Genomic DNA, 18288 nt, shown 5'->3' with positions numbered 1-18288 from the left:
CCCCTTACTACACTATGCCAAAGGGGGGTGAGCAGAACACAGAGATGCCCTTTTCTTTTTATGCTTTTTTCGACATTACCAGAGCTAATCTGAAGGGAAAGCATGGTCAAAGTCCCCACAATTGCCTGGAGCTCCATGGAGGTAAATCTGAACAGTCCTTAAACACAAAAAGTAACCCTACACTAACAAAGTGGGCAGCTAAGGGGAAATAAAAGAACCGGGGGGGGGGGGGGGGGGGGCAAAGGAAGATTGACAAACACTGACTTAGCCTGCTTTCCCTTTGGAGCCACAAAAAATTCTGGAGGGGACTTTCTGTGGAAGGACTTATCTAGAGTTAGCTCAGCCAATCAAGACAGCTGACTGCCTCCTTTAGGAGGGACTGAAGAACCCAGCACTACTGAATAAATGGAGCCATTCCCCAAAATGAGAATGCACCATATCCACACAAATTATGTGTATACTTGAAAACTAAAAATGTGGTCTCTAAAATTTGCAAGAACATGAACAGTTAAACTACAACTAAAAGATGAAAAATGAGTGTGACATGATTCTTAAAGATTAAGTGTCCCAAACTCAAATTTTGAAATTCTAAAAGTTGGATTCCCTCTGCTCCCAAAAGGATTGTGAAAATGTCCTTTTCCTCCTCAGTGGAGGTGATAATTCAGTCTAACAAATCAGTTTGCTTTGAATTAGCTTTGGTAATAATTAGAACAATTCAACTCAACAGAGCAGTAAAAAAAAAACCAGCGCTATATTTTATTTCTTGTAAAAATCTTTATACACATGCAGACTAAAACCAGTGTAAGAAAGTATCCACCATTGTTTAGACAAATAACTATACTTAAATATAAGCGTCTGCAATTGGCCTGTATAAAAATAAGGTACTTTTTTTTTTAAACAGAAATATGTTCTCCAGTTCTGATATTGATAAACAATACACAACTCTAATACGTACAATTTAACCTGATCATTATTTTCAATCGTTTGATACTGCTAAGGTATTTTATGTGCAAAAATTTAACATAGTTCTTCTAAAGAAAAATGTCCTACATGTTTTAGAAAATTAGCTGTTGGGCTTTAAATAAATCAATTCCTAATCAGTTTCTTCTCCAATCTCACAGTCCATACACTGTATTATATACAGGTGTAACTAAAATCAGAAGCAGAACCAAAACTTAGCGTCTGTGTCTGCTATGTCCTGAACGACTGCTGCTATGGTGCTTGCCTTTGTGAGATCTCTCAAAAGAGCGGGATCTTTCACGCCTGTCCCTGTGATGTCCCCGTTCATGCCTATGTTTCTTGGCAGCCTCGGAGTGATCCCTGGATTTACTCTGAGAACGCGAGCGAGATTTTTTCCTTTTGTGACCATGTCTATTTACACTCTTCAACTCATCTCTGCTGTGCTTGGCTTTTAGGTGTGGAGATCCATGATTATGATGTCTGTGAGGACTGCCACTGTGACTACGGGACCTGCTTCTTGACCTTGAGCTGTATGTTCCGGATAGACTCCTCCTATTATTGTAACTTACAAAAAAAATTAAAAATTAGGATGTTTACATCTTTTTACACTGTGAAAATAAAAAAACTTATACAACTGCCTTGATTTTAAACAGAAAGTCTGTTTTTTTACATGCTGTGGGCAGTGAAGTGTTAACAGTGACATGTCATATAAGTTTGATCACAGATCTGAGATCATTCACATCACTGAGTTACCATTTAAGGCTCTTTACAAACTCCAGCAGACACTGCATTGGTTAAAAACCACCGATAACAGGGTTTTCTTTGCAACAACAGCTAAAAGACTTGTACATGTGTTCAACTCCTAGCAGTGCCAAAGATAAATGGGTATCCACAGAACAAGATTTGGTCTCTAAAGCTATACATTTAAATGGCTAACATTTCCACACATTCCTTAATATGGATCTTACATACACTTCAGATATTTGGGAAGGAGGTTACAGCATGCAAAATTTGGCTGCATAAGAGACTCAATTTCTTACAGCACTTTCAGTAAATACAACTATTCTCACAGCTTTAAGGGAAGAGCTTAAGAAAATTCTCATATTTAAAATGGAAAACTTGGGTGCAAGTGATGGTTTGCAAATATCATAAGAGGACCTTACTCTCTGTCACAGGTGAGTTTTGGTATTATAGTTGATTTATCTTTAGACTGTATGAATATTCTTAAACCACAGATTTTCATCCACTACCACGTGCACTTCAGTATCTACTGGATACCAGTACAATTGTGAGATACTGTACTTTGATGGAGAGATTCACTGTTAGTAAACTAACTATTGTAAGACCATTTACTATATGGAATGGCATTTTAAAACCCCTCTTAAAACAAGTAAGTCATTTAGCAATCAAAAAGTACTGTTTTACTTACTGTCTCCTAGGAGTATGAGATCTAGACCGTGACTTTGTTCTTGACCTTGATCTACTAGCACTTCTGCTGCTTCTACTTCTCTTGCTTTCTTTTCTCATGCTTAAATTTAAAAATAAAAAAAAAAATAAAAAAACCTGAAGATTACACTTAGCAAAAACAAATTTATTTTCACAAAACTAGATGGCAAAGTTTAACTTGAAAGTGCCTTACTTAAAATTGGCTGGCTTAAAAAGACAGATTTTTTCCTACCCGTTGTAAGGACTCTCTGAAGCTAGCTGCCTTTCTTCTGGTTCTTTTTTAATAGTTTTAGCATTCACAGATACTGGTGTTTTCTCCTCAGTTTTCATTTCTCTTGGGGAAGCTAAGAATGAGAGCAAATAATTCAAGGTTAAGATGTTATACACTAGCAGTAGAATTTGCCATCAAGGAACAGAATTTTTTGGTACATTTTATGCAAGTGCTAACTTTATATCAGTGCTAACTAGAAACTTTTAATGCTGACTGCTTCTCTTCCTTTCCATTTGGTAGCTGCTCCTGTAAGTGAAACTACTACATTAAAGACACCAGTAAAATCCTTTATTTAAGTAGTCTGTAAATCATACGATGAGGAGAAGTACACTAATATGTTTCTTTAAAGATGCATTTATCCTTTCGTCCAAGGCACATGTAATAGGCACAAATTATGAAACAAGATGAAGTATGTCTCTCCATCAAGAGTAAATACCCTGCTCTAACCTGCTCCCTTCACATATACTTCTTAGAACCCTGGGAAAATAGATGGCTCTTGCACCTTGTCCTGAAGTCAGAATTAGGCTGTTGGAACAAAATTTGAGAACAGAAGCCAGTTCTAATTGGCCTCATTGAGAGCTGCAGACAAGGTGTTCTTGCTTAGTTAAGATATGAAACTTATCTTACTACAGTAAAATCTGTGTTTGGCATGGGTTTAGTCAAAAATTCTGGTTAACTAAGACTTATACTTACCAATGGAGGGAGAGAGTCTGGGTCCGGGAGGGGGTGCAGGCTCTCAGAGGGAGTTGGGGGGAAAGGGGGAGCAGCGCTCAGGGCGCAGGCTCTGGGAGGGGTTTTGGGGTGCTGAATCCAGGCAGCGCTCACCATAGGTGGCTCCCCACAGTTGGCAACATGTCCCTGCTGCTCGTAGGCAGAGGCATGACCAGGCAGCTCTACATGCTGCCTCTGCCTGCAGTGCCACCCCTGGCAGCTCCACTGGCCACGGTTCCTGGCCAATGGGAGCTGCGGAGCTGGCGCTCAGGGATGGGGCAGTGCACGGAGCCCCTGTGGCCATTCCTCCACCTAGGAGCAGCCAGGACATGTTGCCGCTTCCAGGTAGCCCCACAAAGCCAGGCAGGGAGCCTGCCAGTCCTGCGCCAACCATACTTTTAATTTGTATTTGGAGATACCAGAAATGTCGGGTTTCTAGAGTGTTCTGGTTAGTAAAGTGCTGGATAACACAGCTTCTACTGTACTAGCTTGAGCACGTAAGCTTATGGAACCACACAATCAGGTCATCTAACCAAGAGCAAAACGTTTTGGGTCAGTGCTTCGGAGCTGGGCTCCGGCCCTGCTCCAGCTCCAGGCAAAAACCTGCCGCTCCACTGCTCCACAGTTGCTCCGTGCTCCAGCTCCGTGCTCCGCTCCAAAGCCCTGTCTAGGGTTTCATTTCAAAACCAATGCCATGAATTGCACCACATACTGGATGTTATTTGAGAAGAAGGTTTAAATCTTATGCCTCAAATAGCCAACAGTAGAATTACCATTAAAAAATGAGTTGCTGGCTTATTCTGAATGCCCTCAAATCCCAATTTCACTCAGCTAGCCATGAATAAAATTATCCCTTCACCCTCTCTTTAGGGGTCCATAAGGGAATTTTGCATGCACTACTTCAAAGAACTTTCAAAGTTCAATCATATTGCTAGTTCTCAAGGAATAGCTGTTGTTACTTTGAAAGACAGAAACAAAACAGAAATTTAGTTTCTGTACATTTGCTCCAGTTTTCAGATAATGTACTGTAATCATTTATTGTGCGTTTGTACATTGCCTAGTATAATCATGCTCAACCTAGCTGTGCCCTGTAAGTGCTACTGGAATTTAAATGTTAAAAATATCGTTGAAAGACAGATCTATTGGCAAAAAGTTAAGACTTGTATGTTCTAAACTGACAGGATCCCTTTGAAGTTCTTTACTACATCATTTTAATTATTGGCTAGTTTGTTAAATGTATAACTAAAGCTATGTTCTATGCACCTATTCTACATTATCATCAAGACAACACTGCTACTGGAACTTCCATTTCTAGATTATGAATTGTTCACATTCACAGCTTTGAATTGCAGTGGTCCTACTGTACCTTGATGGATAAACACGAATTGAAAAAGATGTTTTAAAACAACACTTGTTAGAAATGCCTAGCACAAGGAAAACAATTAACAGGCACATCAGTTAAAAGATGAGTTGAGTTGTGTCACGTGACTAGGTTTCACGTTAACAGCGTCACTTTAAATATTCCACTGCATTTCAGAAACACTGGCATATGAAAATCCCACTTACTCACACAAGCCATAATTACAAGCTTTCAATATTTATTGTGTACTTCCACAGTAAAAATACAGTGATGCATATGCTGAATGTGTACCATTAAGTGGCATTAACCAAGTAGTATTACAGAATGACCATCGAATCGGTATTGCAATTTTTCCTTCAATATCACCCATTATTGGCAACCTCCAATAATGTATCAATGAAAATCCAGTAACCAAAAGTAATTAAAATGTTATCCTCTAGCTTTAACCATATGAGAAGTTTTAGATAACTTCACAACTCTCAGTGGAGAATGAGAAATTTTACATCTCATTCTTTCTACTGCATCAAGGTATAGAATCATAAGAGATTCATTATATATAGACATCTTCCTACAGCACTGTTCCTTGCATTGTAACTTACATGGTTTGGAAGCAGGAGAAAAGCCACCCAGTGTTGAGAGAGCTGGAGTACCATCTGGGTTTAATCCTTTTGCTTTAAGTTTAGCTTCCTGTAATGCCATTTTTCTCTTTTCTACTTCTTTATCCAGCAATTCATAATTAGGCTGTTTAAGAGAGGAATATGCACGGTCAAGATTTTGGACCAAGATTACTCTAGTCAATATACCACACCTCTTATGGTATCTGACACCCATACATTAAACATGACCAACATCTGTCATACATGATTCGCTCTTTCATGCTCTTCCTCAAGGAGGGTATGGTGACTATAGGGGAGTTTTTGTCTGGTAGAGTTTTAATAGTGCATGTTATATATGTGTTCAAACTCCATCACCCCCCCCCCCCCCCCCCCCCACTTAGCAATGCTGGCTTTACTTTCATTTAAGTCAGTCAATTCTAAAAACAAGTTACCTTTTTCCTAGTATAAAGCTTCAGAGTGGTTATACATATCTCCTGAATCTCATCTTCTGTGGTGCCAAAGAGTAGAAACCAATGAGGACGGGTAGGCAGGGGAATCTAAAAAAAGACAGAATTAAGCCTTAATATCTAAAGATCAAAGAAATCTGACCTTTAGCATCATTACAGATGTTTTCCAGGAACAAAAACAAATACATCAATCCCAAGCGATTTAACAACACAGATATGCTTACCTGAAGAGCTCTAGCAGCAAGATAAATACAAGCACATGCTATTGTCTCTGGTTGAAAACGAACGAATACATTAGTTCGAAGACTGTCATTCATGTAATTCCTAAAAAAAAGTTAATTACAAGTTTGTCTCATGTTCACTTATCACCTTCAGTTTAAAGAAGCAAAACTGGAGACTCAATCTACTTTATTATTTTTTCTTTAACTTACATATGCTTATTGCCTTTTTTTAGACTGTAGTACTACCACCACTGTAGTTTTAAAGGGTTTAACATTTTGAATTTGTTGCTTCACTTTTGTAACATCAAAATATGCACCATTGTCATTGCTCTGAAGTCCCAATGCAAGAACTACTTCTCACTTAGAAACAGAACTCTGAATGTCACCAAATGAGGGATTTTTGCAAATGTTATGGTTAAAATTGATTTTTTTCCCCAAATACTTTAGGATATTCTATGAAGTGTCCATCAAGCTAAACTTTACAAATCTATAAAGTCCAAAGAATAGTTTGTCCAGTTATATGATAGGCCAAGCATGTTTTTCTATAGGTGTTTACTGTCACTTAAACAATGAAAGCCCTCTACCCAAGAGGTAAATCCTTTTTTGTCTGAAACTCAATTGTGTAAGAACTGCTATACTTTTATATCCACTACCATTATAAGGTAGCTAAAGATACGACCAATAAAGTCTTAAATTTTACACATAATACACCAGTTCTGTTTCAACTTTATTTATTCTATTTTGGAAGCAGATAACCATCTGCTTATTTTTAACTTTATTCAACACAAGGTTAAATGGTTGACACAGGGCAAGCAACTAACTACATCTTTCAATAATCATTGGGACTGGTTACTACAAATTGCACAGTTAACTTCACCAAATTATAGTACTTTTCCTCTACCAAGCTAGTATTGCCAAGTATTGTTATGACAACAATGACTTTTGAACTTCAGGGACAGCTCTACAAATTTATAAACACGTGAATTACAGAAGTTAACAGCACAACCAATCACCAGTGACTTATATAAAATGGTGCCCAACGTTCAATTTCTAAATATTATGATAATAAAGTATGAGCATGCTGTATTCACTTTAAGTAACTTTGTAATCCAAATTTAATTAAGTCAACTGAATCCATATTGGTTGAAAGCAGTCAATCCAAAATGTGTCCATGGGTCCTTTAGATACACTAAAGTACAGTAGGTAGGCAACAAATATACATTTAGAAACATGTTGAACAGTTACTTCTAGAAGCAAATATACAAATCCTTTTGACACCCGGACAGAACTAGAAGATGCTGCAAGATGGATATGGACCACTTCAGTGAATCTCGGGATGAGAGCTTGCACTGGATTGACTGGAGAGAAGGGCAGCCAATCAGGCCATCCCCAGGTGAGCTGTGGTGCAGAGGGCAGAGTTCTATGACTTACCATCATGGACTACCCTTTAATTAAAGAGTAGAAAAAAGAACAAAGTTAAATTGAGTTCTCCATTAAAGTAAGTTAATCAAACCATGAAAATAGTAAGCAGAAACAAGCATTAAATGCATTGTGAAATATGTATATTTTAATCTAGTAACTTACAGCTCAATGCTTTGCATATGGGACATCAAGCTTGTTATTTCTGCTACTATTTTCCTGGCTAGGAAAAATGGAAAAGAATAAACTTACCAGGCTGTCTGAACGAGGGTTTGATTACGTTCACATTCTAAGACTTGTAAATACATAACAATGATCTGAGGGATAAGAGAAAAACTCAACTTTAACACAGGAGGAAAAGTGATAGATGCATGTTTTTAACAAACAATTTTCTTATATTTTTACATGGTCGTGTTCTACTTCAATCCCACAGCAAAGGCTGAAAACCCATACACATCTAGTTCTTGTTGTCCATTGAAACATATCCCCAATTTTACGACTTTTACATATGACTGTCACCTCTGCCATAGTGTAGGCAAGTGACTTCTACCAGAACAAACAGCAAGCTACTAATCAGCCAAATGTTTCAGCTGTGTGTGCAATTAACTTCAGTTACCTATAGAGGGGTGTGGGAGAGAGACCCCAAGTCAATTCCAAACCTGCATTTCTTCTATTACAGCTCACAAAGATGCTGTCAAGGCAGCTCAATACTTGCAAGTATGTATTTCATTTGACAACTCACCTTATGTGGATGCTTGACATGAACACAAAATCCCAACTCCTTCAGTACCCTCCTTTCAGCTTTGATTACTTGATTTTTGGTGTTTATGTAGTTCTGATCAAGTATCAAGGGGCTTGGAGTCCTATAGTTTGTAAGAAATAAAATCAAAACTGTTTTGCATATCCAGAATAGTTGCATCTCTGTTTTCCCTTCCAACCAACTAATGGCAACAGAAACCTGTTTTAAACTCCTGCAAGCAAGTTTAAGCATTAATCTTGTGCTGTCCAAGTTTAAACTAGTTTAGTTTCAACCTGTAATTCCTGTAGCTGAGCTCTGATTGTAGCTAACCTAAGACTGCCATCTTGCTAACATTACTCCTGTGTTACTGACTGTGCAAACTGCCTTCCAGTATCAAAACTAAAATAATGTGATTACATTATAAATTGTAAAACACCTACAGTACCAACATTTGAAAGTGATCAATGATAATCTGAATACACTAATATTTCCTCTAGCAAAAAGCTTGTTTAACTATTTAAGTGCTGTATCAGCTAATACTAAGCTTAATTTAAGCAAGTTCATGTTTTATTGTATTGGAACTGCCTATGCATAGGATGAAAGGAAAGAGTCCATATCAAAATTTGAAAGAAAGCAAGTGTGCCAAGATCGGATTTAAAGGGAGTAAACAGAATTTCTAAAGGGAGTTTCAAGAGACCACCAGAGACCTCTGAGCAAAGAGGACTCCCAAAATTAAACACTGTGGAGCATCTTATTGCTCAAAGCAGGGCACCAAAAAAAAGGAACAACCCACCTGAATACTGAGCTATTAGAAAAACTAACGGGTGCAGTTCAGTACATCAAACGTTTGCAAGGTAAGAACTCTTCACACAGAAAGATACACAAACCTGGTACGTCATGCAATTTCCAATCTCACAGTCCTCCAATATATTGTATTCAGGTAATTAAAAATGTAAAGTCTTTAAACAACCCCCAGGCACCAATTACTGCACAGTAGAGCACCCAAGCAACATATCCTGTTTTGTTTATTTCTCCCTTTGTCTAGGCTTTTTGCTCCCTAACTCATTTTCTTCTACAATTTTTCTTTATACAGTTGATTTAGCTTACAAGGTCTTAGAGCAGGGGCCTGTGTTATATGCCTGTAATGTGCACAGCATATTTTGGGTGCTATACAAGTCAAAGGATAACAGTTTATCCCCTCAGTAAATAATTATACTGCAAAAGAGTTAATCAAATTGCATCATCTAGTTTATCTCCAGCATTCCCAGCAAAACCTTTCTACAATATTATGATCTGACTGCAAAGATGCAATATATACCAATACAGAAAGACTGTAGATGCAACTCAACATAATAAATATAACGTAACATATGATTCTTATAACACCTCTTTCAGAGATCACGCATATTTGGCAAGACACTCACTTCTTCCAGCTGGACCACTGAGGGAAGCAATTCATTGTCTAGTTCCCCCCTGCTGGCAGGATGGGACCAAATATATGGCAAGATCAATTTTGGAATGCCATTGACATTTGGATTAACTATATGACCTGGAAGCACACTGAATTACTAATTCCATGGCAGCTCAAAATTTGTCATTAAACTGCATTTTACTGATATAGATAACTACATGAACCTCAAAGAACGTCTATTCAAGAACTACTGTATCCTTCAAACTGACAGTCTACTTTGCTAATAAGACATTACATTGTTTAAAGATGAGCAGGGTTAGTCTATTTTTTGTCTAAGTCCAGACTCCAGAGAAAATAAAAAAAAGTGTGTACACACACACTCTAAATAGAGAATTAATAATAAGTAAAGATTTTGGGGTCCATTCAAAAGTCTGGATTTGGCCCGCAGTCCACATATTGACTACCCCGCTGCACCAAAGCATAATCACCTATGTTTTAAGCAAGAATAACTCATTTATGAACTACTGTTATACTGAAGGAAAAAACTCAAATGTTTGTTTTTTTAAAGTGAAGCTGAATCAGTAGTATCTCAATTCTGTATAGTTGTCACATGTTTAAGATAATCATCATCATGTATGTAAGGTAAAAAGCAGCAAGTTACCAAGTCTGAAAACAAACTCATCTGAATCTTCTATAGGGATAGAAATACCTGAGGACGAGTGATTATGCTATCATCTTATTAAATCTGTTTCCCACAGACAAGTAAATATTTGACAATGACTCGCATAATAAGGACAGACTACATGCAGTTTATTCCACTTCAGATACTGCACAGATTACAACCCAGTTATCAAAATATCACCTCTTACTTTTAGGAGGGGATCATTGCTAAAGGAGAAATTTTTGAAGAACTATTAGGTCATCAGGGATTCAATACTTTTAGGGTCTCCTGATGAGTTTTAAGATACACTGAGACTTATCTTAAATGCTTAGGGTGGGATTTTAGATAAACTGCTTAGGTTAGTTAGAAAAGTAGGCTTATTCTGAAGCCTAGTTAGAGCATTTCAGAGACAGTAATAGACTCAAAATATAATATAACCAAGTTAACAACCAAAATATTAGCAAAGCCACTATGTTTCAAGGCAAAAACCTGTTTAGCTGCACCTACTCAACTCCTTGTTAGTAGTATGCTATTTTGTGATAAGGGACGGAGAAACATCTCACTCAACACTTAAGTCCACAAAAAAGTCAAGACCCAGTCTGAACATTTTTATAGGCCTACTATACACATTTGTGACAGCAGTTCATAAACAATGGTTATTTCCTATCTTCCATTAATATAGGCTTTGCAAAGATGAATTGTCAAACTACATAAGAAACTCGAGCATATTATGAAGACCTACAATGCTATCCAGACCTATTACCACCAGAAAGATTAGAAAGTAGTTATAAAGTACTCCATATTTGTATTCTGATTTTCCGAGGTGCTGAGTACTTATAGCACCTACTTGAGCAGTAGGCCCTCAGCACAAAAATGACAGGAAAAGGATGATAATCAAGCCATTAAAAGATGTCTGTTTTACTCAGTTGCTCAGACATGCACCATGCTCATCAAGGACATCAGTTTTATGGTACTACAATCCAAACAAAGAGTCCAGAGAAAGAACTTATGTTCATAGCATCTAGACGAAGAAATGGAAAACTTATGAGGTGCAATTTAGGATTTATCTACTTTATCACAAATATGATTCTGCATAAAAGGCAGTCAACTGTGACCTACCGGTGGCAGAAATTAAGAATAATCAGGAATTTACACCATTCATTAAAATGGCACGTTCGTTCTAAAACTTCCTAATTTGCACCTATCTCCTGGTAAAAGGAAAGAAAAAAAGTCACCACTGCTTCTGCCTGCAGATGTCCTCAGTCAGAAGAATTTTCATTTTGCGCAATACTCTGAATAGCCATTTTGCTGCTGGTCTGATGGGGCAGGAAGGGGAGAAGATCAAGCGCTGCAAGGACAATTGAGATGCCTACCCTCCCTACACCTCAGAAGTGCTCCCCAAATCAGCTTTCGGATTCTCTCCCTGAACATTGCACCCAACAGTCTACCTTGCAATATCATCATTTCAGTTAAAGTGCCAAGTTTCACTACAAAATAAATATGTACACAGAACATGGAGCTAGCGGCCATAACCTAGATAGCCTAACATTAAAGGTTAGTCATAAAACAAACTATGACTAGTGAATCAGGCCATAAAACGAGGACGTTTTGCAATACTAATAATTAAATGAACTGTCAAGAGTTCAGTCTTTTCTATCTTCTACCACTCCTAATTGGAATCAACACCTCTTTGATACTGACCTTAGAACATTTTTTCCCTCTTTCCATTAGAAAGCAGATGGATAAGAGAAACAGGATGAAAGAAAAAACTCTACCTTTCTACCATTTATAAACATTAAAAATACCTTACACCACAGATGTGATCCACTCAGACCACTCATTGCCACTGAAAGAGCCTGAAATGTCACATTATTTAATGTGACAAAAGAAGAAATGAGAGTTCTATTTTGTGTGATATTCTAACTGAAACACTGCAGGCGTCAAGATTTGCATATATTACAAGCCAATGTCATGAAGTTATTTCACTGATAATGTGAAAATAAGAGCAGCTTCCTAAAAGCTTCCCTTAAATCAGTTCATAAGACTATAAAACTGATGTCAGAGAAGAAGTGGGTGTTTATAACATAATATAGTTAGCAAAAACCCAGGGCTATAACCCACATCAACTGCAACTTATGTTCTACATGCTAAACACAGCTCAACATATGCAGTCAAGTATGTTTTCAGATATTTCAAAAGAACAAGTTCTTAGCATGCTGATATGAAAAACAGGCTTTCAATTTAATACCACAGAGACTTATTCATGCACACAAAAATTTTATGTACAATACTCCATGGCATATTGTCACAGTGAGAATACAACAGAAGCATTTATTTGTCAAAAAACTACTTTTAGCCCTGTGCCTACTACCTAGAGATTGACCAAAGGCTTTGTATGAGCCTCTGGGCTTGAGAATTCAGACATCTGAACCCCAATCATGCGAACACATGCACAGGAGGGGTAGTTAAAAAAATCTTCCGGCATTAAGCACAGCCTTGTGCTTAGTCAGGGCCTTTTTTGTATTCTTGAACAAGGTTTATGTGTCAAATCTCAATCTTAAGAAGCAAAAGTTGGAACTAGGAACCAGTAAGTGTCTAAAGGATATAAAGAATGAATATTTAATACTTCAATATGCTTTTAGAAATCAGAGTTTTAGTACTTTACAGATAAAGTTAACAGAAATTAGACTAAGGCAATATGAAAACTAAGTGTAACATAACTAGAACTAGATCAATTCTTCTTGTGTCACGATGTCAGTGAAAATTCTAAATAGAGCCTAAGTGTTAGCTTCAAATAAAAAAAACAGTAAACTAATATACTAAAAACCTGGACAGCAAAGAAAAAAGCTTATAACAAGATACAGGAGTTCTTCCAAATGGTTCACCAGCGGCCAACCTGTTAGTCCCCCGATTCCAGTGACCTATTCTCAGAGCACTGGCTTCTCCTTGGGGATTTTCGATACTTCACTCACTGTTGCCATGACGACAGCTTCATCTCTATGTACCACTCCACATCACCCAGGCTTTGGTAAATGTAGCTGGTCGCTGTATAGTCGGTTGCAAGGGAAAAAAGAGCTGAAGTTAATAACGTGTACAGTTTACGTATTAGTAAGCTTGTAAAAAGTACAGAAAAATGTTTATATCCAGCTTGTTTTAGAAAAGCAAGCCTGAGTGTCACACTTAGACATTAAGATTAATTTCATGCAGATTCATTTCTCAGAATCTTAAGGCAATGATACCCATTTTGCTACAAGTGAATTAACAAATGGGTCAAGAAGTGATCTTTGTCTCTTTGGGCATGATGCATTGTAGACACCACTTAACATATGTAATTGATAATCTGAATTGGAACAGGCTGTCTGGAAAAAAAAATTTATAAGTAAATTTGTTTCTCTGATCCTTCCAATACTATATAAAAAAGTTAACTCATTCTTATTCTCATAGCACAGAAAAGCATTTTACATCCCCAATTAACCTTTAGCCTCTGGTTCAAAGCTGAGACATTAAGAAGTGAACCAGTTTTAGTAATCAAATAAGAAGCTTCCTTTGTCGTAATTATGGTAAATAGTAATCTTCAGCAGATTCCATGGAATCCAAACTCTGTAAATTTACAGAATTCTCCCAGTACCAACATCATTAGTTCCTCATTTTAAAAAACTAGGTTCCATTCAAATCAGACACGGATAGTCCATTTTTCTATTACTAAAACGGACTTTAAAGAGGTGAGAATGTGGCAATAAAAGAAGACGGTTTAACATAAACTGGCTATATTTGTGCATTGCAAGTACTGAATATGTAGAACAAATTCACCATAAATACAACTCATTTCCCTAAAATTTTTCTACTCCACTTCTTCAAAGAGTCAAGTTGTAGAATTTTTTTTAAATTCCCCTTTCACCTGGCAAGACAGAATACAGAAAAAAATAGTTCTATTTTTAACTAGTAGAAAAGAAAATCTTTCAGAGCTTTAATTTACTGTATTCTGTATCTTTCAACGTAGTCAATACAACTAGGTACGTTTACTAGAGACAAGATGGGTGAGGTAACTGAAATGACTTCATTAACATCTACAGAAAGTCTGCATTACTGTTTAAAAGCCAGGTTTAAACACTGCCTTGTTGTGAAATATTTATTGGGCATTACTCCCCTTCAAACACATTCCTTGCACCTTCTTTAACCTAGTAATGTAACCTTGCTTTACACTTAAAAAGCCAAAAATTAAGCACTCAACTGAAAATGGTTCTACAAACTAAAAGCAGAATCACATACAGATCAGCTAAATGAATATAAGGTTCAATTTTACAGATTTGAAAGTTCTCACTGTACCATTAAAGTACCACTCTCAGGTTCTACAATCACAGGTGCACTCAACTTCCAAGATTCAATCCTACATTCCTTGCTGATGTGTCATTAAAGCTCCATACACTGTAGATCTATTCATACTTTCCACTGCCTCTTTATTATACTGCTCTCTCACCACAAATACTGTTATATTTATATATTTCAGTCTATTTTACTGTCTATGGTAGCCAAATATAGAGAATATTCTAACAAGATACATCACTAAGCTATACTACAGAATTATTTAATTTGCACAAAGAACTTATAGCAAAGTAGACCTACACTAAAGATTATAAAAATCAAAAAGAATACCAAATAGTCCGCCAGCTAACCAAACTTATACCTGAGACTTCCTTTCAGAAACGCAAAGACCCCCAATTCAATTAGGGACAGACTTTACATTGGAACAAATGCTCAGCCTTGCAACTATATGAACCATGTTTTCAGAGCAATATATTTCTGCTTTTGCCAAATCACCAAAGTCACATTGATAGAAACCAGCTGAAGAAACGTTAATGTGTACATAACAGCCAAGGATCACACCCTTCTCAATTTTAGGGTGTTGGATTTAGCCTGGAAGATCAAACTGGTTTGATAAATCTGGCATATATTACAGTGATAGTGGGTGGATATACTGAAAATGGAGCTAGTCTTACCTTTTTGCTCTTAACTGGCGCAAATGATGAAAGACATTTATCACATCTCTTATACGACGAGGTGCTTCTTCAATTTTGGAAGCGAGATTGATGCAGGCCATAGCAACAATCTGAAAAGAAGCCCATTTCCGTAAGACGGAGATATGTTACACAATCAGATGGAGAAACCACCCCCTAAAAGCTGAAAAACGCAGCTTTGCCGACACTTCCCTAAGGAAGTGCAGGGAGGGTCCGGGGCAGGGCTAGTGCCCTCCCGCAGTTCCCAGGGAGATCGGAGCAAGGAGCCCCACAAACCTGGGACTAGGCGAAAGCCTCAAGCAGCCCGCGCCCCACCCCAGGCCCAGCGAGTCCGCCGGCCGGCCGCAACTCACCTCGAAATTGTGTTTGACGAAGGACTTGGAGTAGAAAAAGCGGTGGAACAGCACTTGCCCCGTCGCCATCGCCACCTGCGAACACAACCCCCCGGCGCGGGGGAGATGAGCCGGCTCAGTCAGCTGCACGGGGCGGGAGCGGAGCCGGCTCAGCCATCTCCCCGGGAGAGCCGGCTCCGGCACTAGGCCGCCGCCATTTTGTGTCAAGCACCCAGCTGCGCCCTCGCTCTCCCCCTCCCCCACTCCGACCTCCACACACAGGCGCGCCCTCCCTGCAGCGCCTCCTCGCCACAATGGCGGCGCCACCACCCCTCGCCCTGCGGCCCAAGCCGCGCGGTGACCTTCCGAGGACAGGGCCTCCTCACAACCCGAGCCCCGGCCTAAGGCCAACGGGGCGCGCGGGGCCGCCTCCCGCCGCCCAGCCCCGCAGGAGGGGGCGCTCCAGGCCCAGCGCTTACCTGCGGCAGGCGGAGGAGGATCCCGGCGGCCTGGATGAGCTCGCAGCCCAAGATGCGCAGGTCGGTCTCGCTGTGCAGGTCCAGGCCGTCCTGCATGGAGGGGGTGGGCGAGAGCCGCTCCTCGGGGATGAGCGAGTGGTCGATGGTGAGTGACACCTCCGAGTACAGCCGGTCCCCAATGAGGATGCCGGGGGCTGCCGGGGCCGGAGGAGGCGCGGCGGGAGCGGCAGCCGGAGAAGCGTGAGTCGCAGCAGAGGCCATGATCGCTGAGCACAGAACCTACCGCACCCGAAGCCGGCCACGCAGAGAACAACCCGGCTTCCAGTGACGCAGCACACGGCGGCGCCTCCGCGCGGTGCGCACTAGAAAAAAAAGAGTCCCGCTTCGCTTGCGCAACTGGGCCGCACGTACCGCCTCAGCGCCGTGGTGACGTGTTCAGGAACGTATTAGGGCCTGCGTGCCCACGGTGGGCGGGGCTACGCCATGGACCCCTTTCGCTGCTGGCCTGCGAGAGGTGGACTAAGAATAGGAACGCGGGGCCCGAACCAGAGCACAGCGCTGGGAGCCAAGACTCCGGGTTCCATGCCCAGCTCTGTCACAGACCCAGCGCCCCGGAGGAGGGGAGGATGCGTGCCTCAGGCTCCTCATTCTGTAAAATAGCTGTAATCACACCCCCTTTGTGAAGGGCTTTGGGACCATCAGACGGAAGGTGCTAATACATTAAAGGAAAGGAGGACTTGTGGCACCTTAGAGACGAACAAATTTATTTGAGCATAAGCTTTCATGAGCTACAGGTCACTTCATTGGATGCATTCAGTGGAAAATACAATGGGGAGATTTTTATAGAGAGAGAACATGAAACAATGGGTGTTACCATACACACTGTAACCAGCGTGATCACTTAAGGTGATGTATTACCAGTGGGGTGGGGACCTTTTGTAGTGATAATCAAGGCGTGCCATTTTGACAAGACCATCTGAGGAACAGTGCGGGGGGGGGGGGGGGGGGGAAATAAACGTGGGGAAATAGTTTTACTTTGTGTAATGACCCATCCACTCCCAGTCTCTATTCAAGCCGAAGTTAATTGTTTCCAGTTTGCAAATTAATTCCAATTCAGCAGTCTCTCCTTGGAGTCTGTTCTTGAAGTTTTTTTGTTGAAGTATTGCCACTTTTAGGTCTGTAATCAAGTGACCAGAGAGACTGAAGTGTTCTCCAACTGGTTTTTGAATGTTACAATTCTTGGACAGGCCCAACAAAGAAAATAACAGAATGCCACTAGCTAACACCTTTTGCCCCCAACTAAAACCTCTCCAACGCATCATCAAGGATCTACAACCTATCCTGAAGGATGACCCGTCACTTTCACAGATCTTGGGAGAAAGGGCAGTCCTTGCTTACAGACAGCCCCCCAACCTGAAGCAAATACTCACCAGCAACCACACAACAGAACCACTAACCAAGGAACCTATCCTTGCAACAAAGCCCGTTGCCAACTGTGTCCACATATCTATTCAGGGGACACCATCATAGGGCCTAATCACATCAGCCACAGTATCAGAGGCTCGTTCACCTGCACATCTACCAATGTGATATATGCCATCATGTGCCAGCAATGCCCCTCTGCCATGTACATTGGTCAAACTGGACAGTCTCTACGTAAAAGAATAAATGGACACAAATCAGATGTCAAGAATTATAACATTCAAAAACCAGTTGGAAAACACTTCAATCTCTCTGGTCACTCGATTACAGACCTAAAAGTGGCATTACTTCAACAAAAAAACTTCAAAAACAGACTCCAAGGAGAGACTGCTGAATTGGAATTAATTTGCAAACTGGATACAATTAACTTAGACTTGAATACAGACTGGGAGTGGATGGGTCATTACACAAAGTAAAACCATTTCCCCATGTTTATCTCCCCCCCACCTCTCACTGTTCCTCAGATGTTCTTGTCAACTGCTGGAAATGGCCAACCTTGATTATCACTACAAAAGAGTTCCCCCCCACTCCACCCCCGCTCTCCTGCTGGTAATAGCTCATCTTAAGTGATCACTCTGGTTGCAGTGTGTCTGGTAACACACATTGTTTCATGTTCTCTATGTATATAAATCTTCCCACTGTATTTTCCACTGAATGCATCCAATGAAGTGAGCTGTAGCTTACGAAAGCTTATGCTCAAATAAATTTGTTAGTCTCT

General features: G+C 39.9%; 1 protein-coding gene across 1 annotated transcript; it reads right to left on the bottom strand.

The window, feature by feature from the left end:
• Nucleotides 1-732: 732 nt before the first annotated feature.
• Nucleotides 733-16511, bottom strand: CCNL1 (cyclin L1). The gene is made up of 11 exons (XM_073359599.2): nucleotides 16089-16511; nucleotides 15631-15705; nucleotides 15260-15369; nucleotides 8194-8314; nucleotides 7704-7768; nucleotides 6036-6135; nucleotides 5797-5901; nucleotides 5348-5489; nucleotides 2639-2750; nucleotides 2390-2488; nucleotides 733-1524 (listed from the first exon to the last, which is right to left on the bottom strand). The coding sequence occupies exons 1-11, from the start codon at nucleotides 16347-16349 to the stop codon at nucleotides 1176-1178; spliced, it is 1539 nt and encodes a 512-aa protein (XP_073215700.1). The 5' UTR covers nucleotides 16350-16511; the 3' UTR covers nucleotides 733-1175.
• Nucleotides 16512-18288: the final 1777 nt, after the last annotated feature.

This window comes from Lepidochelys kempii, chromosome 9 (assembly GCF_965140285.1).
Source record: "Lepidochelys kempii isolate rLepKem1 chromosome 9, rLepKem1.hap1, whole genome shotgun sequence".
NCBI classification, from domain to species: Eukaryota; Metazoa; Chordata; order Testudines; family Cheloniidae; genus Lepidochelys; species Lepidochelys kempii.
Note: the sequence above shows the minus strand (reverse complement) of the source record. Positions and strands in the feature narration are given on the sequence as shown.